This window comes from Genypterus blacodes, unplaced genomic scaffold (genome assembly GCF_046128005.1).
Source record: "Genypterus blacodes isolate CSIRO-AG114 ecotype Tasmania unplaced genomic scaffold, CSIRO-AGI_Gbla_v1 ptg000043l_1, whole genome shotgun sequence".
Lineage (NCBI taxonomy): Eukaryota > Metazoa > Chordata > Actinopteri > Ophidiiformes > Ophidiidae > Genypterus > Genypterus blacodes.
The window spans coordinates 303,246-325,407 of record NW_027466856.1 but is presented as its reverse complement, the minus strand read 5'-3'; the positions used below and the strand labels follow the sequence as shown (position 1 = coordinate 325,407).

The following is a 22,162-nucleotide window of genomic DNA, read 5'->3' as shown; positions in this document are numbered from 1 at the left end:
CAGGAAACTGCATTACCCAGAGGGCTTAGAGGCAGGAGAGGTTGACGGAAAGACAAAGTCAACTACTCCTCTACAGTTCGAGGTAGAGGAGTAGCAGTAGAGGTCGGCTATTCCTCCTCATTCCTCACGCCTATCGCTTCCAATTTACTTAATATGGCAGAAGTCTTCCTCCCCGCGCGCTCACTGAGAGATAATCGAAAATGAAATTAAGCAGCGGCGGCGGCGTCTTGTGCCAGAGCGGAGGATGACAGCTGGGGGCTGATGGGAGATAATGGTCAGACACTTTAAGAGCTGCCAAGAGAGTCGCTCGGGGCGACGTTATGGTCCTAATAACGATACGTTCAGTTAGACACACACACACACCTGAACACACACACACAACCGGCACTTGGGAGTGTTTACTTTTTACACTGCAGCACTCTTTCCAGTGTGTTTAGAATTTTAGTTTGCTAGTCATGCTAACGTCTCTGTGAGGCCGCCGCAAGATGACTGCAGCCCCAAACCGTAAAGCTCTTCCTCCTCATCTTCCTCTTCCTTTTTTGGGGGCTACTCTCCCTCCACAGAGGCTTGTACGTCGTAATTCCGTCTTCTTAACACGTCCTTGACGGCGATTAGCGTGGAATTAAGGCCACAACAAAGCGAAACGATCTGCGTCTGTCTCTGTCTCGACCGTCTTATTCCTTGACGATTCCTTCTAATTTGGTTTTCATTCAAATCAAACACCGCAGTGTCGTGTCACTCTTTTCAGGACGGCTGCCGCTCGATTCGTCCTTTTATCTTTCAGCCGAGGAGCGAGTCAGGAAGGAAAATGGCTGATTGTAAGCGGCTGACGCATTATTATCACAAACATCTACAGGGAGGGGACGTGTGTCGTTAGAGCAGTCGGACCACGTTCCCGCCTCCTGATATCGAGTCCCCGAGGTCTGAAAATCTGCCAGAGCGGCGAGACGTTTCCAATACTGATCACTTTTGTTCTGTAAACAGCGTTCTTCTTCTTCTTCTTGCGTGCTTGGCAGAAAAGTTTAATCGAGGTAATAGTGGTGTTTTTTTTACACGTTTACTCGCAGAACAATTACAGTAAATCTGAAGCACCTTTAACTTTTAATTAGAAGTTTTTACTCTTTGGAGGATTCTTTATGATTCTTCTTTATCATCATGGTCCGAGCGACTCGCTGAGCTTCGATTTGTATTCCAGATGAATCTCGTCTTGTTTATTCTCTGTAATATGTCGCGGCTGCAGGTTGAATATCGAATGCAAATGCTCAATATCCTTTTTTTTTTCAGGTTTTATATTTAGAATTAGAATTTGTAGGACCGTCCACCAGGCAGCAAACCTTTAATAGAGACGAGATGATAAAATCTTGAGATATGAACTGTAGAATCACCTCCAGCTGGTCTCCTCTCCCTCCCCCTCCTCCTCTTCCTCCTCCTCCTGCACCTTTAAAGCTGAAACTGTTTGTTTTCAGGTGCATCTAAGCGAATCCGAGCTGCAGATTCATGTGTTGAACTAAACTCCCCTGCTTGTGTTTACATCGATTAGCTTTGCATCGGAGTTACGCGGCACAATGTCAAACAGTGTCACACACACCCCCACACACACACCCTCCTCTCCCCTTCCCCTTCCCCCCCGCTACTGAGTGAATTGGCAGGAGAAGACGAAGAAGAAGGATAAGAAGAAGCCGAGGGAGATTAGATTGCATCGCAGGAATGCTAATTTAGCCGGCGACCGCAGGCCTGGAGATGTTGTGATTAAAGACTCAATTTCCCAGAGGTCAGCGTGGTACGATCACATATTACCACTAACTGATGGAGTGCCTCTGACATCTGCACTGCCACGGTGTGTGTGTGTGTGTGTGTGACGTTTCCGTCAGTGCCGTTTCGTTGGGTCGCAGCGTTCTCCAGAAAGTAATGGAAGACACCTGACATAGAACAGCTCAGTCTTTATTAGAAGAAACATATCATCCTCTGTCACACAACAACCTACAATCTGACAGCCACACACACACACACACACACACACACACACAATCCCCAATATGGTCGTAAGTTAACAGCAGAAAATATAAACAAACATACATTTTCATATTAAATCCTGTAATCTAATTAAAGCTCCACCCATTGAAGGGTTTCAGAAATATATGAAATACTAGTTTCCAACATTTTTAAAAGGATTAAAGGAAAATTGACACAATAATTCATCTCATCAAACCACCACATCCCTGTTCCACCCAGAAATAAATACAGTGAGAGTGGGCGAAGGTGATGAGCTCAGACGCCGCCTCGCTCGTTATGGAGTCTGATCTCTGTCTCCTAACGTCCTCGTCCCCCGCCGGCCCGAGCTGTTAGCTGATGGGTGCTCCCGTGGTAACCAGCTTGTAATACGCCCCCTTCAGGGCCATGAGGTGGTCGTGCCCCCCTTGCTCGATCACAAAGCCTCTGGACATGACGGCGATGATGTCCGAGTTCTGGATGGTGGACAAGCGGTGGGCGATAACGATGCAGGTTCGTCCCTCGCGGGCTTTGTCCAGCGCTTCCTGCACGGTCTGATGAACACACACACACACACACACACACACAGAGGCTGTCATCAGTTTTCAGACACAGCAGCACAATTACAGCAATTCACAATCATTGATTACTGTCATTAGAATGTTCCCGTAGAACGATGCACTGCAGAGGCGTCTCTGCTCGCAGGCTTCAGCTTTATGAGAAGCTGCAGCTCATAAAGCCCTCCGAATATTTACATCTGCGAGCTGTACGCCATTTATAATAGAAATGATGACAGATGATGACAGATGATGATGATAACCGCCTGTTCCTCTTGTTCTCTGCGTGTCGCTGTGGAGACGGCGGACACGTTTATTCTGAGCTCTCTCTCTCTTTACCTTCTCGCTCTCCGTGTCCAGCGCCGACGTGGCCTCGTCCAGGAGGAGGATCTTGGGATCGCGTATGATGGCCCTGGCGATGGCGATCCGCTGCTTCTGACCGCGGGACAGCTGAGAGCCCTGGGCGCCCACGTTGGTGTCGTATTTCTGCAAACCAAACAGATTGAATACTACCGACTTCATTGTAAACGATCAGCCCAGGGCGCCCGGCTGATGTGGAGTCGTATCCACATCTTAAATAATCGTCTCAAAGCTCTTAAATCATCCGACGCCTCGCTCTCCTGCTTTGAGATCTGTGTGAGGTAACGTTTACCTGGATTCACCCTTCAGCCTCCATTGAAACCATTTCAGGAACATGTTGTGAGTATTTTCATTAGATATCTCGTACCTCAGGAAGCGACATAACAAAGTCGTGCAGCTGCGCTTTCTTGGAGGCGGAGAGGACTTCGTTCATGCTGATCTCCCTGGAGTTGTCGCCGTATTTGATATTCTCGCCGATGCTGCAGTCGAACAGGATGGGCTCCTGCGAAACGATGCCGATTCTGGAGCGCAGGAAGGGGACGTTGACTCGGGTGGATTCGTGGCCATCAATCAGCTGTGGGCGGGAAGCCATCGATTTTATCATTAGTACACGGCAGAATAATAACAAAAGACGAGGGAATACAATCAGCGTAATGACTCATCACGCCACGATCTATAGAGTGATTCATTCTCTGAATTAACGGCCAACTGTGCAAAGGCCATCGGCTCCTTCGGGATTCTGCATCAGAGTGAATCAAATGCATTTCTGGACCACTTCCAGCTCATTTCAGGGCCGGTGGCAGAGATCCGTCACTGCCACCGACCTGCAGCCCAGGTGAGCGTAAACGTTGAGTCTCTGCTACCATCTAGTGGTAATCTAGTGTTAATGCAGCACAGCCAGTCTGAATGGTTGTCTGTGGCGTCAAGATAATGATGTAATAACTTTAAAACTATAACTCACATACACCTCAAAATCCATCAGAATCTTCCTTCACCCATAATTCACCTCTTCGCAAAGCATCAAAATAATCCATCCTAAGAATCTGAGTTCTGCGAATCTGAGAATCTTTAGTTACCTTGGCAACACCCACGCACTAACTGAGGCTCCTTAAACAAGAGGAGAATAAATGATACAAGATTTAAATGCATCTCAAACTAATTTAAGCTATTCTCCCTTTTTGCATATTCCTATACTTTTACATGTCCTTTCAATTCAATTGTTTTCATTCATGCTGCAGAAGAGTCTCACAGTGGTTCACACCTGTGACACTCAGCCAAGTGTAAGTTTAATTGAAGTCATTCCAAAATGAGATAACACACTGTTACTTGTTACTTCTGTGTGTGGGTGTGTGTGTGTGTGTGTCTGTGTCTGTGTCTGTGTGTGTGTGTGTGTCCTCCTCCTCACCACTCTGCCATGGTCGGGGTCGTAGAACCTCTCCAGCAGCTGGACGCTGGTGCTCTTCCCACAGCCGCTGCTGCCCACGAAGGCCAGCGTCTGTCCGGGCCTCACCGCCACGTTCAGGCCGTTCAGCACCTGGATGTCTGGCCTGGTGGGGTACGTGAATTTACAGTCGATGAACTCCACGTTCCCCTGGAAGTTGTCCTGAAAACAAGGAATCGGAGGGTGTTACAGCGCCATCTCCTGTCCACAAACGGCAGCTCAGACTCTTTGTTCCTTTAACACTGTTCTGCTCTCAAACATGAACACTCCAGACTTGTGTGACGTGTTCGTGTAGAGTCGGAGCGTAACATGTCGGCAGCCTCGTACCCATTTGTCTCCCTTGTCGCTGTAGACGCTGATCTTCGGCAGGCGGTCCAGCAGCTGGAAGAAGCGCGCCGCTGAAATCTTGGCCTTGGCGTAGTCGGGCGTGTAGGAGGAAGCTCTGCCCAGGGCCGTGCCGCTGGTGACGATGGCGGAGATCACCCTGCCCGAGACACAAACACCATCTTACCTCGCCCTCCTTACCGCAAATCCTGACCGCGCATCCTAGCTTCCTCTCACCTGAACACCAGGCTGAAGTGGAGGCCCTCCTGCCGCACCAGGTAACCTCCGAACCTGTAGGAGGCGGAGTTGGTGAAGAAGACGATGCACTGGGCGAAGCCGTAACAAGCCCCGTACACGTTGGCCTTCTTCACTGCGGCGCTGTACGGCCCGTCCAGCTGCGCCACGTACATCTCCATGAAGTTCCTCTCCTTTCCCAGGCCGGCGATGGTTCGGATGTTGTTCAGGGCCTCGCCGGAAATCTGAGCGTTGGATTAGAAGGGAATAGGCTCCATAAACAAGAAGAAGTGTGTGTTTTTAAAGTCTAGAAGGAGAGCTGAATACTGATAAAGTATTTGCCACGGTCTTATCTACAGTATATCCTATTTTCTGCTGCTGCGGTAAGCCACTTTGCCCACATCGGGATCGTTAAACTCTCATCTAATCTCCTTTATTTGGGGGAGCAGATGGGTGGAGTTTACTGCCTCTGGATAATTAAGATAGTCGAAAGTGAGTTCACAGTTAATTGACTTTAGAATACTTTGATTTGATTGTGAACTTTCTGCCAAATCACACCAATGCGATGCCGAGCAGGAGATAATCCCTCAAACACACACACACACACACAGACACACACACGCTATAAAACCATGCAGTGTGCAATCTGACGGAGGCTTTTATCCACGGTGGCTTTTTATTACGTCTGTAGTGTTTTCAGCTCGGGTGGGCCTGGTATGAACTGGACCCTGAAACATGACAGCCTTAGCACCGCGTAACTCACCGAATTACAGGAGCGCTTAATAAATAGCTGCAGGGCCTGGATCTGCTCCCTTCAGCGACTGCACATGAGAGAGCGGCTGAAACCCTGAAGCCATTGTTACATGTGTTATCCCACAGATAAAACGCCTAATCTCACTTCAGCACCTGAAAGTGTGGCAGCATTGTTGTGATAACGCCTCGTCGCATCGCTCATAATCTGGATATAACCTCGTGTGTGTGTGTGTGTGTGTGTGTGTGTGTGTCTGTGTGTGTCTGTGTGTGTGTACCCTTCCGGCGGCCTCCATGGCCTGCTTGTCCTGCTTGGCGAAGCCGGTGAGCATCTTGGCCTGGACGGCTCCCGACAGGGCGATGAAGGGCAGGAAGCAGAGGATGAGCAGCGTGAGCTTCCAGCTGAAGTAGAAGGACATGATGACGGCCACGCCGATGTTGGTCAGCGAGTTGACGATCATTCCGATCTGCGTGCCTGTGGCCTGCAGGGACGGAGGAGACATTTGACTGCTGGCTATAAACGTCAGGGTAAAAACTTCTTCTCGTATCATGACCCGTCTCTCTCTCTTCACTCTGATGAGATTTGAACTCGACACTCTGACTCACCCCTTGGACCTGCGAGGCGTCGGTTGCCAGGCGTGTTGTCAGCGCCCCGGGGCTGTTCCTGTGGTCGTCAAACCAGCCGATCTCCTGGCCCAGCATGGCGCGAAAGCCCAGCCGCCGCAGCCTGCGGGTCAGCAGCTCGCCAGACTTGGAGAAGGCGTAACCCTGCAGAGAATGCATCAGTGACTTCCAGGTCAGGAGGTGAAAGGTCATGGGTAAATGGCATTCATTGTCAGTTTCAGCTCAGTCTTGGTCTACCTGCAGCATCTGAGTGAAGAAGGAGACCACGCCCACCATGAGGAAGAACAGGCAGATGCTGTCAATCTCCTTCCTCTGGATCTCAGGGTCTATTATTGAGAATGTCTACACACACACACACACACACACATATACACACAGTGCATGGGAAGGATGTATAGATAACGATCAATAAGGACATCAGACTGTTTTCTTTGCGATCTGGATCTTACTGCAAGGATCTGACTGAACAGCAGCGAGTAAACCGGGTTCACGCCTCCGTTGATTGCGGCGCCCATGGACCCAAACAGCATGTAGGGCCACTCAGGTGCATTATACTTCAGGATCCTGGTGACGGGAGCTGGCTCCGCCCTCTCCTCCTCCTCCTCTAGGATGGCGTCCTGACACACACACACACACAAGCAGGCGAGTGTAAGCAGAGGTGTGTCTTTACCAGGAAATGTCACAACACCTGATGGAACATGCGATTTGAACTCCAGCGGCAACCCTGAGGTCGTCGACCCAGCTAATCTGCACACACACACACACACACACACATCCATATACACATACACACACGCCCACCTTGACTTTGTCTCCGTGTGAGACAGAGTACGCTCTGGGGCCGAGTTCTCCGGCGAAGGGGACGGACGACTCTGGGAGGAGATTGGACAGCTGCGACCTGGAGCGCTGACGGATGGAGGCTCTGCAAAGGTGACAGAATGAAGACAGAGCGCCAGAGACAAAATGTCTTCACCTCCACCTGTCACCCCTGTGTGTATGTGTGTGTGTGTGTGTATGTGATACCTCAGGCTGGCCCGGTAGCTGCCTGCTCTGGACAGATTGAGTCTCTCTGTCTCTTCCTCCTTGTTGGCCACTGATGTGTAAAGAAGAAGAAGATAGCATTGGTCAAGGCTCAGTTCAGGATGAGCTGGACGTTTCCAAGATGACGTCGTCGCCGTCTTACTTTGCCGCGCCTTCTCATTCAGAGCTTTGTCCCCTTGGCTCTGCAGGGTCACCAGGGTGAAGTAGACGCCCTTCCTCTCCAGCAGCTCGTCGTGTCTGCCTCGCTCCACCGCCCGGCCGCGCTCGAAGCCCACGATCACGTCGGCGTTCTTTATGGTGGAGAGGCGGTGAGCGATGGAGATGGTGGTGCGTCCCATGCGTACCTGTGAGCGCAACAGTAACACACGTTGTGATGTGGAGATCGCAAAAATACCCTCAGCCCGGGTCAGAGGTCAGACTCACTTTATCCAGAGCTTCCTGAACCACCGCCTCGCTCTCGTTGTCCAGCGCAGACGTGGCCATGTCCAGCAGCAGGATGCGAGGGTTCCTGACCAGGGCGCGGGCGATGGCGATGCGCTGCTTCTGCCCGCCGCTCATCTGACCGCCACCTTCCCCGACCAGGGTGTCGAATTTCTATCCAAACGTCACATTAGAGGAGTTAGAACCGACCCTGATACCTTCTCATCCGGCTCTACTGTCCAGCAGATCCACCTGTGGGAGGTCCATGATGAAGCTGTAGGCGTTGGCTTCCTTGGTGGCCGTCACGATGTCATCCAGGGTGACGCCGGGGCGACCGTAGCGGATGTTCTCGGCGATGGTGGTGGCGAACAAAACGGGCTCCTGCTCCACGACGCCCATTAAGGAACGCAGCCATTGGATGTTCAACCCTCTGATGTCATGACCGTCCAGGGTGACCTGCAGCGGGGGGGAGGAGGGAGGGAGGAAGAGGAGTTTGTTTTTTTGGCGAAAGTTGATGGATGACGCTATTAAAGCGCTTTGCTGGATCCTGCAGCAATCCTTATTTCCAAATGATAGGGTTGTTAGTCTTGTGCGTAACCTCTGAGCTGCAGAGCTAAAAGAGGCCATCTTCTTCTTCACACGGAGCTAAGAGGGTGAAAGTGAAGTGTGTGAAGACCTCTGATTCTAGTAAAAGTGAAAAATGAGACTATTAAAGAGCCACCGGATGAATAATGTAGGAGATTATCTCGTGCGCTGATCAGCCGGCCAGCAGAAGGATTTCTGAAGACGGAGAAAAGCAGCAGCTGGTGTGGAAAGAATGGAAGTGGAACGTCATGTAGGTTTTGCCGTCTGTTTGGGAATGCGAGAAGCCACGCCCACTCAACTTTGTCAGCCGGTTATGACAAAGATATTGTGACAATTTACTCAAACTTGTAGGAGGAGTTACAAAAATGGGCGTGGCCTACATGAATGGAAACTTAGGGTTCAAAGGTTTATAGGCCAACATGTGTAAGTGGTTAGGAAGAGACCTCCACCCACCATGCCCTCTTTAGGGTCGTAGAAGCGCTGGATGAGTTGGACGGCGGTGCTCTTGCCGGCGCCGCTGGGCCCGACGAAGGCCGTGGTCTCCCCCGACTTCACCGCCACGCTGAGCTGGTCTAAGATCTGCAAAGAGACGTTTGTGATGAGTCGCACCCTGTTGTGTGTGAGGACGGGTAGGAGAGGATGCGAGGGGACCGTACCTTCACGTCGGGTCTGGAGGGATAATAGAAGCTCACGTTGTGGAACTGGATGTCACCTTTGACCCTGTCCAGTTTATATCCGGCCTTGGACAGACAGTCGATCTCCGGCTCCTGGCCGAGACGAGACCGAGATGAGTTTGTTCCTTTATGAGCGTTTTGTTGTAAAAAACTGTACAACCTCGTAAATAACAACAACACAATCAAGTGGCCTCACCCGCTCGATGGTCTCAAAGATGATGGTGGCGGCTCCGCGGCCCGAGGCGAAGGCTTCCAGACACGGAGAGGCCTGCCCCAGATTCATCGCCGCAATCAAAACACCGAAGAAGACCTGGAATGACAAAAACAGGCGACGATGATGACTCCGACATGTTAGTGCGTTTCTTCTTCTGGTGTGGGGTGCGTGTCGGTTACCTGCAGTAAGGTTCCTGGCGTGTACTCCTCCGTGTCCAACACCAGGCCGGAGCCGTACCAGAAAGCCAGAGAGTAGCAGAGGAAGATGATGAACCACATGTATCCAGTGAAGAAGCCCATGATCAGACCCTTCCTGATGCCCCAGCGCTGCGCCGAGGTCAAGTTCCTGTCGTATCTGCGGACGAGAGGAAAAGAAGAAGAGTCGACGAACTCAATTGAAGATGCAGCTTTCGCGCAAGTATCGCCGGGGTTTTCTGAAGTCCCCCTCACCTGTCCACCTCTTTATTCTCGCCGCCAAAAGCAGCCACGGTCCTGATGGAGGACAGAACCTCGTCGGCCACGGCTCCGGCCTTGGCGTAGGCCTGCAGCTCCATCCCCGTCAGCCGGGCCACGAACTGAAGACAGAAACAGTGAAGTTTATTGATTCGAGGGGGAGAAAGAAACAAAGTAGACAGAGAGAGAGAGAGTGATGTAATGAGAGAATGAGAGGAGGCGTAAGGACGTCTCACCACAGCCATGAAACCTGCGCCAATGCCGATCAGAGGGCTTGCCGCCACGATGACGAGGGTGAGCTTCCATCCCTTCACGAAGCCGATGGAGAAGCCGCACACGAAGGTGGTGAAGCGCTGGATGAAGATGCTGACTTGATCAGCGATGGCGTCGTTGATCTTGTTGATGTCGCTGCAACGCAGGCAGATGAGACGTTAAGCGACGAGCGCAGAGTAAGAGAAACGGCGGCGGGGTGGCTTCGTCCTCACTCACTCTGACATGCGGGTGTTCAGCTCCCCCACTGAGTTACAGTCGAACCATCCGATCTCCATCCTCATCACTTTGCTGAAATACAGTTTCCTGATGAGCTGAATCTGCCGAGCGGCTGATTTCACCCACAGGGAGATCTGCCAGCCCAGAGATACACAACGTTCATAGACTGGCCTTGACCTTTAACCTTTAGGATGCGTCCTGATACGAGCCCTGTTGACTCACCTGAAGGTATCCCAGCAGGAACACGGCCAGTCCGATGCCCACGTAATAGTAAGCAAATTGGGTCATTTCCTGTTCGATGTCCAGAAGTCTGAACGGATTCACCCACACACACAGTAAATGGCACATAACTCACCATCATCACCATCATCATCATCATCATCATCCCATATGTCCTTCTCCACCCACTCACCCACACGGCAGCCCCTTCAGAGGCGTGAACATCTCCCAGGTGCCGTTGTCCCAGCTGCTCTGGTTCAGCGGCACCTCCCAGCCGGTGTAGTTCCTCTTCCACTGGATGGTGTTGTTCACACACTCCTTCCTGTCGTCCCGCAGCTCGTTCAGCTCGATGTCGTAGTCGATGAAGGTGTCGGTGAGCAGGCCGAACACCAGCAGCATGAGGGGCTGGGCAGAGCCGTGCAGGACGGCGCACATGGAGCCCACCACCATCATCAGAACCTCTCTGCTCGTGGAGAAACGGAACTGAGCACACACACACACACACACCTGCGTTAGATGGATGAATCTCTCAGATATATAATCCATATTCTCAGAGATAAAACCAGATATACCAGCTGGAAGAAGCCGACCCTGATCGCCGGTTTATCTGCCTTTTCTTGGTCTCTGATGGAGAAAGAACATTTTTATAATAAACAACAAAGTATCCAGGAGAAGCCGAAGGTTTGGAGATGTTTGACTCACTTTTGATCCTCCTTGGAGGCCGTCATGGTCCTGTGTCACCGAGAGAGCAGACCAAACACATGATGATAAAGAATGACAGGAATGTATATCTACACACACACACACACACACACACACACACACACACACACACACACACACACAAAGTGTTGGATACTTACATGTAGGATCCCTGTGGCTCTGTAACACAAATGTACAACAAACATTAGACTATATTTGTTTTAGGGGTGACATTTGTGACAGTAAAGCTCAGTGACCAGAGGAGGGAGCAAGTCACAGTCAGAAGCTTTGAGTCCTAAATGATTCATGGGCTCTAAACCAAATGTCCAGGTGATGTCACAACTCGACAAGCGGTGTTTAGGTCCAATCTCATGTCACAACATCATCAACAAGCATTAAGTAGTAATATTTGTTTGATTTTCTGATTTAGCTCACCTTCTCCCGATCTCTCATAGCTTTGGTTTTCCTGTCCCAGTTTCTTGATGCTCTGCAGTTTCACTGATCCACTTGGCATGTTGACTCATCTAGGAGAAGCAGAAACAGAAGAGCTCTTTCCTCGTGTCCAAGAACACTGCGCTGATCCTGCTGAGATCTGAATCCAGCTTCAGATTACATCGATAAACTTCAGGGTAAATAACAGATTCTGCTGCGGACGCTTGGGTTGTGAATCATTAACAATCTGTACCGATTTTGCATCCTTCAATGATTACATTCTTATTTGTATCCTGAATCAAGAGTCAAGGTGACATAAGGACAGTGACACCGTCGTCCAACAAGTCCCACTTACTGACATGTAGCTGCGGTGTCCAGCAGGCAGATTGTCGTTTTGGCAGCTAGCGCTCGTGGAATCGCAGAGTAAAACTGCAGACCGCGACGACTCCACACAGCGCTTTAGCTCTGCCAACACGTGCTGTTATTGGACAACGGCGAACTTGATTGACAGCTCGGGGTCATCGTGCGCAGTCGGAAGGTTATTGTCCTGTCGGTCTGTCCTGCTGTCAAAAAAGGCTGATGACTGATGACACCCAGCACAGATTTCACCTGCTGAGGCCTTAGAAAGATTCACTACGCAATGCTTTCATGTCTGTAACTGAGCATGATACTAAGGCTAAGACGCTCAATCCCAATGCATTCAGTTGGTCGATTTGTGGAAAATCATCAAAATGTATTTATTATCCTTTATAAATAGGTTCTGTGCTCCATTCCTCTAGCAGAAAATCACACTTTTCTTGTCTTTTACAGCATTTTAAAGCATTGTTGTGCTTTTGTATGGGTTAAGTTGTTGTTGACGCTGCAGCAGAATGTCAGTTGAACACACAGGAGGTTGTTGCCCTCAGCTTGACTTGCAGGTCAGCTTCACCTCCACACTCCACTTTTTCTTTTCAGCATTAATATGGCAAGATGGCAATCGTTGAAGACATTTTTGTCAGGAATAATTCGAAAACGCACTTTATTTGCATACTGCTGAGCAAAGCCAAAACAGGAATAGTGGAAATATGAACTTTTTTTTTTTATTGAACACACACACACACACACACACACAGAGAGAGAGAGAATTCGCAATAGTGCTTAATACGTGTTCAGAAGCAAGATTTGTACCTGCTTTGCTGAATTGTGACATTTGGAGTTTGCAGAAGTGATATAAGAATTGACCTGAATTTTATTTTTCTTCATATATTTTTGTTATCGTTACAGTTATTAACGTACTACCAGTAAATACAAACTCAATCATTTATCTTCAAGTTATTACAACATTAATTTCCTAAAGTAATAATATTAATAAACACATTTTATCGAGGTTTTCAGTTTTCAAGGCGACATCTGGCAACAACAGGAAAGGAACCAACCAACAACACTGTCGCCACCTAGTGGTAAGATATAGAAACAGCAACGGTTTGCCGCACGTGCCTCTATTTTTGTGACATTTGTAACATGAACATTGTTATTGTAACTATGGAACAAAGACATGATGTCATTTGTAATTATGTGCCCAAAGGGTATCCTGTCGTGTAATGAGACACACTGTCCACATTGCGGGGTAAAGGACGGGGTGCGGGCAGCGGGGCGGTGTTTAGAGGGAGCGGGAGGCGGCGAGCGGCGTGTCGAAGTCCAACTAGTACAATCCACACAAGTGACACAACGTCTTACAATTGTGTTCGTTTCCGTTTGTGTCCTGGTTCCCCGCTTCTCTTCAGGTACGAGCCTCGGCAGCGGCCTGCTGCTCTTTCACACACACACACACACACTCGGTCACATTGTCTTCCTCGTTCTAGACGCGCTGTTGTGGAATTGTTACGAGTTTTTGATTCACAAATGTAAAAGAAAACACATGACGCGTGGAAACGTCTGAAACGCTTTAATTGTCGCAATTTGACCGCGACCGCGCTGTTGTAAGTACAGGGGTGCGTTTGTTTTTCTGTATAGATGTCGCAGTTAAGCGATCATATAACGGGACATTTAAACGAGCTGAACTACATAGACGTGCGGTTGCTAAGCGATAATATGAGATTAGTTGAGTTTCTGCGTATTAGCTTGATGCTAAACACAACAGCTTGGCATTTGATTTGTGCTGTATTGAGACATAATAAGTGTTTGGGTTCACACTCCCTCAACTTACTAACTGTGATCCCTCTGCCCCTCTGACTCTGTTCTGGGCATACCCCTTCCTCCTGTGGTCCCGCCTCTGTGCAGCCATGTTCCTGCTCCTGCTGGGCCTGCTGGTTCTCTTCTATCTGTACCGCTGGGTCAGGGAGCTCCCCAGGGTCGCCGACAAGGCCGGCAAGTACGTGTACGTCACGGGCTGCGACTCGGGATTCGGAAACCTCCTGGCCCGACACCTGGACGGTCTGGGGTTCCGGGTGATCGCCGCCTGCTTCACGGAGAAGGGAGAGGAGGATCTTAGGAAGGCCTGCTCGGGAAGCCTCACCGCCACACACCTGGACGTCAGATCCAACGAGAGCGTCGCCAAAGTTGCGGCGATGATCAAGGAGAAAGTCGGGGAGCGTGGTGGGTGTCCGTGTTCTTTTTACGCACATGTATGTGTATGCCATGTTCTGTGACTGACCTGTGTGTGACCTCCCCAGGCCTGTGGGCCGTGGTGAACAACGCGGGCGTGGCCGTCCCGTCCGCCCCGTGCGACTGGCTGACCGCCGACGACTACAAGAGCATGCTGGATGTGAACCTGAACGGGGTGATCGGCGTGACCCTGAGCGTCCTGCCGCTCATCAAGAAAGCCAGGGGTCGCGTGGTGAACGTGGCCAGCGTGTTCGGCAGGATCAGCCCCACCGGAGGGCCGTACACCGTGTCCAAGTACGGCGTGGAAGGCTTCAACGACAGCCTGAGGTGAGAGACGAGAGATGTGCGTCAGTGGAATTCCAGAGTTTGTGCAGATAACTGATAGAACTTCTGGTCTTCTTCTCAGGATAAACATGATGCCCTTCGGCGTGAAGGTTCTCTGTATCGAGCCGGGATTCTTCAAAACAAACGTGACCGACGCCGGCATCCTGGGCAGAAGCATCAAGACCATATGGGAGAAAATGCCGCAGGAGGTCAGAGATGATTACGGACCGGATTACCTGGAGAAGGGTAAGACTTCACAGCTCCTCCATGTTTCAGAGGAAATATATGACCGTGCTGACTGACTGATGTCTTTCCCTCCTAGTGAACGTAGTAATGAAGGACAAAATCGCCAAGATCTGCGACGCTGACCTGATGAAGGTGGTGAACTGCATGGAGCACGCCGTGTCCGCCGTCCGGCCCCGCATCCGCTACTCCGCCGGCTGGGACGCCAAGTTCTTCTGGCTGCCGCTGTCCTACATGCCGTCCTGCGTCAGCGACTACATCCTGAGCAGAGAAGCCATTCCCATCGCAAAGTCTATAGAGTAAGCGGCGCCTGCAGGTCAGAATCCTCCAGGATCACACGCTGCACGTCCACATGCACCAAGGCTCAGCTGGCTAGTGTTCCTGTAGCACGTCTGCAGGACAGTAATTGCTTCGTAATGTCACTCAGCCTTCCTTTGAGCGAGCAGATCCACACTTATTTCCTCAAAGAAGGAAGCTATCTGTTCTCTCAAGGTCAGGTTATCTACAGGCGCTGAGCTTTTCACATTTATCTTTCTGGCCTTGACCCGGTTGGTATGTGTAGGAAGTAAAGCAAAGATCAACAGCCCATAAATCGCTGAACAGAGAGTAGAGTCATGGTACTTTGATGCTTTAAATGTCCTCCTAGTTTAGAGCTGGATCAGTGTTTCTGCTCTTTTAATAGAATCATGACCTTTGGACTGACTGACTGTTTAAACTGATGACCCACTTCTGTTTATTTTGATGCTTGCAGTATCGACTTGACTCCAAATAAACTCCAAAGACCAAAAATCCCAGAATTTGTCCACTGGCTTTATTTCAGTTTGACAATCAGGCTGCATCACAGTACAGAGAGCTCAACACGGCTCAACACCGCCATCTAGTGGTCAGGATGGGTGAGGACAGCCATGAACAAGAAATCAAACCCAGGGAATATACAGTGGAGACCAGCTGGTTTGTGTAAAGACAGAATTTTATTCCATTTCTTCCATTGGAAACATTAAATAGAACTTTCAGGATGGGACAGACAGATACATTTGTATTTTGACATGTTTTACAAACCAAGTGCTCCTAAGCTGCAGGACCTCCTTTCTGTTTCAACTTTCCTCAACAGCGCCCACGACAAAGTTTAGATGTGATGTTTACGAGTGCTCCTCCGCCAGCTTCTCGGCCTTCAGGACGACCTCCTCGATGGGGCCAACCATGTAGAAGGCCTGCTCGGGCAGAGCGTCGTAGTCGCCTACAGGGACATTGAGGTCAAGTTAATTATCTGAACCAGTTACATGCTTCAAGAATGAGTTGCAGTGATCTTTACATACCGCCGAGGATGCTCTGGAAGCCCTTGATGGTCTCTTTGAGGGGCACCAGTTTGCCCATGTGACCTGTGAAGACCTCAGCCACCTGGAAGGGCTGAGACAGGAAACGCTGGATCTTGCGGGCGCGGGCCACAGTCAGCTTGTCCTCCTCTGACAGCTCATCCATACCCAGGATGGCGATGATATCCTGCAGAGACTTGTAGTCCTGGAGGGAGGAAAACACAAAGACCGGTCAGTCGATGAATTCAAGGTAACCTGCGTCGAAACTGTGAGCTGAAGCGTTCCGTCTGATTCTCAGACCTGGAGGATCTTCTGCACGCCACGGGCGATGTCGTAGTGTTCGGCTCCGACGATGTTGGGGTCCATGATACGGGAGGTGGAGTCCAGGGGGTCGACGGCGGGGTAGATGCCCAGCTCAGCGATGGCGCGGGACAACACAGTGGTGGCGTCCAAGTGAGCGAATGTGGTGGCGGGGGCGGGGTCAGTCAAGTCATCAGCGGGCACGTAGATGGCCTGAGGAGAGAACGAGGCTTTAAACAAGATGCTCCGACAAACAGGGACAGGAGCAGCCTGAAGCGTCTCTGCTCACCTGCACAGAGGTGATGGAGCCCTTCTTGGTGGTGGTGATCCTCTCCTGCATGGTGCCCATGTCAGTGGCCAGGGTGGGCTGGTAACCCACAGCAGAGGGGATACGACCCAGCAGAGCAGACACCTGACAGGAGGAGAGCAGGTTAGACAGATCAGCCTTTAGCTCAGACCGGCACGTTGAATCAAAGACGTTAAACTAGATTGATCATGGCTGCTGTGCCTCGTCTCACCTCAGAGCCGGCCTGTGTGAAACGGAAGATGTTGTCGATGAAGAGCAGCACATCCTGACCCTCCTGGTCACGGAAGTACTCAGCCACGGTCAGTCCGGTCAGAGCCACTCTGGCGCGGGCGCCTGGGGGCTCGTTCATCTGTCCGTACACCAGCGCCACCTAGCGGGGAAGGGGAGGGAAGGGAAGGTGAGCTGAGCGTACAGCAGAGACACAGGATGCATGTCAGACACAGGGGGGGCTGCTGTCCTCACCTTGGACGTGGTGTCCTTCAGGTTGATGACGCCGGACTCGATCATCTCATGGTACAAGTCGTTTCCCTCACGGGTTCTCTCGCCCACACCAGCGAACACAGAGTAACCACCGTGGGCCTTAGCCACGTTGTTGATCAGCTCCATGATCAACACAGTCTTTCCCACACCAGCACCGCCGAACAGACCTGTGTGTGCGCAACAACAACAACAAAGATGAGTGTTTGGTGAAGTCTTACAACACTTCAGGTCCGACTCGTGACTCCTCTCCTCCACGTACCGATCTTTCCTCCCTTGGCGTAGGGAGCCAGCAGGTCCACCACCTTGATGCCAGTCACCAGGATCTCCTGCTCCACACTCATGTCAGTGAACTCAGGGGCCTCAGCGTGGATGGCAGCGGTCCTGGAACACAGGTTGAACAACGGTTTACTAGAGTCCATCTTACTGTCTAAATCTGTACATTGCAAGTTTAAGAAGTGAACTCACTGCTTGGTGGAGATGGGACCCCTCTCGTCGATGGGCTCACCGATGACATTCATGATCCTGCCCAGGGTCTCGGGGCCCACTGGGATTCTGATGGGGGCGCCGGTGTCCAGCACTTTCTGTCCACGAATGAGACCCTCAGTACCGTCCATGGCAATGGTGCGCACCGTGTTCTCCCCTGAAGAGACGACATCAGATATGTGAGCACTGCTGATTAGTTACTAGCTTAGTTACCAACACACTGCTGAAGGTCAGGACCGGATGTGCTCACCCAGATGCTGTGCCACCTCCAGGACCAGCCGGGAGTCGCGGCCGGCAACTTCCAGGGCGTTGAGGATGGGAGGGAGGCCCTCATCGAACTGCACGTCCACGACGGCACCGATCACGGCCACGATGCGCCCGTTAGCGATGGCGGCAGCGGCGGCGGGTGCAACATAGTCCCTGCCTGGAGAAGGGAAATCCAGAGGGCGGGCAGGTTTAGATGAGGGACCGAAACAAAATGTCCTGCGCCGAGAGACAGCTGCGTGTGTGTGGCCGCTGCGAGTCTCAATGTCAAGCGGCGGTGATCGGCCATGTTATGAAGCAGCTTAACCGCAACCTTCAGACTAAAGGATTCATGCAGACAAACTGTTACATTGACAGCTGAGACATAAAGGCTCCGATCTGCGTCACATATGAGAGCTAATCTGTGCAAACTGTGAGCCTTAATGAATGAAGTGTCATGTGAGCTAATGAGGCTAATGCCCCCGCTAACGACAGCTGCACGACATTGACTGACACGAACCTCCACATCAATAACAGCGTAACAATAACGTTTAATATGAACTTTAAATCAATTGTGTTCATGTGCGATAAGTCTACACGCAAGTGTTGTAACCTTTCTAAGCCGTTAGCCGGAGCTAGCAGCCCGTCATGCTAACTTACTCATGCCGTGACACATAAAGGTCATTTGTGAAGGAGCGAGCAAAGACACTGCCCGGGTGAAAAACAACTGTCATGGGGTGAAATATTCCCAGACGGCACCATTTTGCATTAAGAAACACATTTAATCATTATAATATTTGACATATCAACATTACGGCCTCCGACACGGCGCGAGCGTGCTGCTAACTCCAGCTAACATTAGCACCCCCAGAAGGCCGGAACTTCTTTTTTGCTAAAACTACTGTTCCACAAATGCTTCAAAGCGGTGCAGGACTTACGTGAGAGCACGGCCGGGGATCCTACGAGAGCTTTGAGGGGCTGGACCCCGGGCTTGAGAGCCTGCAGAGCCCCGGTGCAACAGCGTCCCACGGCTCCTAACATGGTTAAAATGGCTGAAGGTGGAAAGAGACAGCGGAACCTGCAGCTTTATAATGAATGACCGAGGAGGATTACTGCGCATGCGTGTGACGTACGGAGGGCTGGACTGAGCATGCGCAGTGAGGGTGAGCGCATCCTAGCTGACATTGTGCCCTCCACAGAAAGAGATGATGTCCTACATGCTGGAAAAGCGACACACAAAGGAGGGAAGCGTCATGGCGGCGCTTTCAACACGCAACAAACACACGCACACACGGTGACATGTCTGATCCTCCTCGTCCAATACATTTGTAGGTTGTAACACGCGGCTCAGGCCTTCCATTGGTCTCGTGGTCTGGTGTGTACACAGTGTTCTGACACGAAGGAGAGGAGAGGAGGGACTGAGCTGCACCCACACCAGGCCAAGGGGGGCTGGGTGGGTGCTCCGGCCCGGCCTGGGTGCTCCAGGGCCCGGGTAAAACTTTCTAGGAGACGGTATTGATCAATCTAGCTCCATAATTGTTGGATATCAGTTGAAACTTCGTTGATCTGCCGGGAAACACAACTGATTTGTGATCGATTTAGCTGTCATTGACTTGTAATCCCTCTCGTGCTGCTGCTCTCTCTGCTCATCAGATGTGTGTGTGGATGATTAGTCATTCATAAGGTTTGTATTATTCTGAAACATGTTCTTTCAGATGACATCACTGTTGTAATTGTTGGTTTATTGGATGACATCATCGTTGTTGGTCCGATGGCATTACTTCTGACATTGGAATTGGAAGCAACACAATCTATTGACATTAGAAAGAAACAGTTGAACACACACTTGACTTTGTAATTTTGTGTTTTCGGAATAGATCATACAAAGGGAAGTTACGACAATAAACATACATATTTACATTATATACAGGATGAAGCAAAGCATTCGTTTAGAGTATAAATTCCCAAATATTCCTGTTGATAGTTTCCCAGTTTACACTTTGACATGCAGCAAAAACACACACTTTAAATAACTAATGTAATCAATAATGAGGCAATATTAAGTTAAAAATGTTTGTGCATCTGGCTCACCTAAATGGAATGGAGCCGCAATGGAATGTCAACAAAAGGCAATCAGATCTACCAAATTAATAATTATAATAATATACATTTTATTTATAGTACACTTGTGTTTTTACTCAAAGAAACGTCTAAAACAAACGAGAGAATGAATTTGTTTAAATGTAGTGTAGAGAATTACTGGAGTTTTTATTGTTAGTGATCTGCTGCACCAAGAAGCGGACACGCCCACTGTGAAACAAGCAACAAGTGTGTGTGTGTGTGCGTGTGTGTGTGTGTGTGTGTGTGTGTGCGTGTGTGTGCGTGCGTGCGTGCGCGCGTGCCTGCATGTGTGTTTAAACTGTCAGAGAAGAAGAATGAGAAGAAGTAGAAGCGTGTTTGACAGAAATGCCACAACAATTAAGTATTCAACTGGAAAGAAATGTGGAAAATTGGAACAGAAAAGACGAAATTCAAACCAAATTAAACATTTGAATCAGTTTAGTTTGTTTCTAGATTGACATCAACAAGAGGTGAGTAAGATTGATTTATGCTGACATTTTTCCTGCACGGGGGCAGTTCATGAGTTATAGTTTGTGGACTTTGTGGAAGTTTTCGTGGATTTTCACTGTAACTCAGTATTAGAGGTGGGTGCAAGATATGGACACTAGAGGGCGCTGCTGCACTCCAGGATCCTCCTATACAGACGGATCCTATATAAAGTGTGTGTTTGTGTGTGTGTGTGTGTCCTTTTAAACTACATGTAAACACAATGTTCTGCAGTATAACAGCCTGTTATTATTTAAAAATGATTTACGACAAAGAAATGTACAATAACAATTTAAATACTTTTCTCTCAACCTCTGTTTCCAGCTCATTAAACACTCTTTAGGACAGTCTGTGGCGTTCTTAAATCCCCCGGGGGGCCGAAAATTCTTCAAATTTCACCCATGAACATGTTTGCGTTGCTTCTCACGAGAGGTGTTTCTTTCATCTGCCCACATATATAAAACCACCGCAGAGCCGAGAATGCATAGATGGGAATCAGCGAGAGGAGATAGTTAATAAATCTCTGTCATCAAAGGCGTTAGCATCATGAAAGAGTTATTTAAATGTTTTACATTAGTGTGCTTTCAGTGTAATCAGCCCTCAATGTGCGCCAGATAAAAGCTTGATATTCCTTTGAAGAAACCGATGATGATTTCCCTCGCTTCTGCCTCGGTGCTTAATGTGCGTCGCTGTTACCTACACATCAGCATGCAGGGATCCATCTGCTCCTTAGTGAAAACGTGGCACGTACTTGAATCGAGCGCATTGTCTGTGCGGTGAGACCCGGTCCAAGATATCTTTTTTTGCATGGTTCAGCATTTGTGGCATTCGTAGTTTGTTTGGATTGTGACAGGCACCTACACGAATCAGGAGAAGACAAAACAATCCGCTGCCAACTATTCCCCCCCTCGTGTATCACTTGGCAACGTTCCCCCCAGGAGTTTCCATGCGTTTATCGTCTTACGTGGGCAGACAGGTACTCACGGTGGAAACGGCGGACCGTTGTGCGGCGCGATTGTCGCCGTAACCACAGCGATGGGGTTCAGATGAGTTCAGCGCGAGAGGCCGTGCATGAAGGGGCACGCAGCCTCGCCACGCTTTCCTTTAGCGTTTCACACTTCAAACCCGCGTCGGATTCACTTTCCCGAAGAAGAGTCGAATCCCATCTCAACACTCCCTCCTCCCCTCGACCTCCCTATCCCACTGTCAGCTCTGTGCATCGTCTCCTTCTGACCTCGACCTGCACTTGACAGCGAGCGGCGACCCTTGACCTATGCAGACATTTTCCATTGAGGCCCGCTGTCAGATTTTTCCACTTTCACAAACGTTATGGTTGTTATCAAGGTCCTGTGTGAGTGTGTGAGGGTTGAACATTTACAAAACAAGCATTAATTGCAGTTTTGGCTCAGATCTGCGGTTGAAGCTGTTTCCCTTTTACACCAGTCAGGTATGTTAACTTGTCAGGACATACGTGCGTTGTCTTATAAAAACAGTAATTGTGCTAAATACGGTATAGGAAAGACACCAGGAGGGATTGAGGGGAGTGTGAAGGAGCTAAGTGGCGGCTTCAGCAGGGTCATAAAAGACCCGCGCGCTCTGATTTAACTACAGAGAGGCTCTACGTACAAAAAGTTCCAGCTTCGATAAAACGATAACAATCCATCTGCATCTATTCTGATTTCTCGAGTTCATCTTTTTGAAGGCGAAACGTGACTCGATGAAAAGGAGCGGTGAAAGATGAGGATCGTCAGGCGCTCGCTTGTCAATTCACA

The 22,162-nt window shown here is 49.9% G+C and overlaps 3 protein-coding genes across 4 annotated transcripts; 1 reads left to right on the top strand and 2 right to left on the bottom strand.

The window, feature by feature from the left end:
* Positions 1-1,925: 1,925 nt before the first annotated feature.
* abcb11b (ATP-binding cassette, sub-family B (MDR/TAP), member 11b) lies at positions 1,926-11,987 on the bottom strand. 2 transcript variants are annotated; one of them, XM_076148771.1, is made up of 29 exons: positions 11,863-11,979; positions 11,511-11,599; positions 11,237-11,255; positions 11,076-11,105; positions 10,946-10,997; positions 10,567-10,856; positions 10,377-10,464; positions 10,155-10,288; positions 9,902-10,073; positions 9,663-9,787; positions 9,393-9,567; positions 9,196-9,309; positions 8,982-9,092; positions 8,779-8,904; positions 7,993-8,196; positions 7,744-7,914; positions 7,463-7,664; positions 7,303-7,372; positions 7,081-7,201; positions 6,729-6,896; positions 6,517-6,621; positions 6,262-6,423; positions 5,934-6,137; positions 4,909-5,150; positions 4,675-4,831; positions 4,312-4,509; positions 3,274-3,480; positions 2,886-3,032; positions 1,926-2,543 (listed from the first exon to the last, which is right to left on the bottom strand). In XM_076148771.1, exons 2-29 carry the CDS (start codon positions 11,587-11,589, stop codon positions 2,343-2,345), a joined length of 4,074 nt encoding a protein of 1,357 aa, XP_076004886.1. In that variant the 5' UTR covers positions 11,590-11,599; positions 11,863-11,979; the 3' UTR covers positions 1,926-2,342. The 2 variants fall into 2 exon arrangements, with proteins under 2 accessions (XP_076004886.1, XP_076004887.1); XM_076148772.1 differs by lacking the exons at positions 1,926-2,543; positions 2,886-3,032; positions 3,274-3,480; ... (4 more) ...; positions 6,262-6,423; positions 6,517-6,621 and having other exon boundaries at positions 6,805-6,883; positions 7,071-7,201; positions 11,863-11,987.
* Positions 11,988-13,721: 1,734 nt separating this feature from the next.
* LOC142999297 (retinol dehydrogenase 7-like) lies at positions 13,722-15,446 on the top strand. The gene is made up of 4 exons (XM_076148780.1): positions 13,722-14,081; positions 14,159-14,417; positions 14,497-14,660; positions 14,737-15,446. Exons 1-4 carry the CDS (start codon positions 13,769-13,771, stop codon positions 14,958-14,960), a joined length of 960 nt encoding a protein of 319 aa, XP_076004895.1. The 5' UTR covers positions 13,722-13,768; the 3' UTR covers positions 14,961-15,446.
* A 7-nt stretch (positions 15,447-15,453) lies between these two features.
* atp5f1b (ATP synthase F1 subunit beta) lies at positions 15,454-18,870 on the bottom strand. The gene is made up of 10 exons (XM_076148779.1): positions 18,722-18,870; positions 17,791-17,964; positions 17,523-17,697; positions 17,317-17,438; positions 17,040-17,224; positions 16,789-16,947; positions 16,560-16,682; positions 16,271-16,483; positions 15,974-16,175; positions 15,454-15,894 (listed from the first exon to the last, which is right to left on the bottom strand). The coding sequence occupies exons 1-10, from the start codon at positions 18,822-18,824 to the stop codon at positions 15,797-15,799; spliced, it is 1,554 nt and encodes a 517-aa protein (XP_076004894.1). The 5' UTR covers positions 18,825-18,870; the 3' UTR covers positions 15,454-15,796.
* Positions 18,871-22,162: the final 3,292 nt, after the last annotated feature.

Excerpts from the sequence above, each read along its gene's own strand:
- abcb11b (XM_076148771.1), bottom strand. The coding sequence starts at position 11,589 with ATGCCAAGTGGATCAGTGAAACTGCAGAGCATCAAGAAACTGGGACAG. Across the intron at positions 10,074-10,154 it reads CTGAACACCCGCATGTCAGA|CGACATCAACAAGATCAACG; the intron begins GTGAGTGAGGAC and ends CCTGCGTTGCAG. Across the intron at positions 3,033-3,273 it reads TTGTTATGTCGCTTCCTGAG|AAATACGACACCAACGTGGG; the intron begins GTACGAGATATC and ends TTTGGTTTGCAG.
- atp5f1b (XM_076148779.1), bottom strand. The coding sequence starts at position 18,824 with ATGTTAGGAGCCGTGGGACGCTGTTGCACCGGGGCTCTGCAGGCTCTC. Across the intron at positions 17,965-18,721 it reads ATCCCCGGCCGTGCTCTCAC|GCAGGGACTATGTTGCACCC; the intron begins GTAAGTCCTGCA and ends TCCCTTCTCCAG. Across the intron at positions 17,698-17,790 it reads GGAGGTGGCACAGCATCTGG|GGGAGAACACGGTGCGCACC; the intron begins GTGAGCACATCC and ends TCGTCTCTTCAG.
- LOC142999297 (XM_076148780.1), top strand. The coding sequence starts at position 13,769 with ATGTTCCTGCTCCTGCTGGGCCTGCTGGTTCTCTTCTATCTGTACCGC. Across the intron at positions 14,418-14,496 it reads GGCTTCAACGACAGCCTGAG|GATAAACATGATGCCCTTCG; the intron begins GTGAGAGACGAG and ends TCTTCTTCTCAG. Across the intron at positions 14,661-14,736 it reads ACCGGATTACCTGGAGAAGG|TGAACGTAGTAATGAAGGAC; the intron begins GTAAGACTTCAC and ends TTTCCCTCCTAG.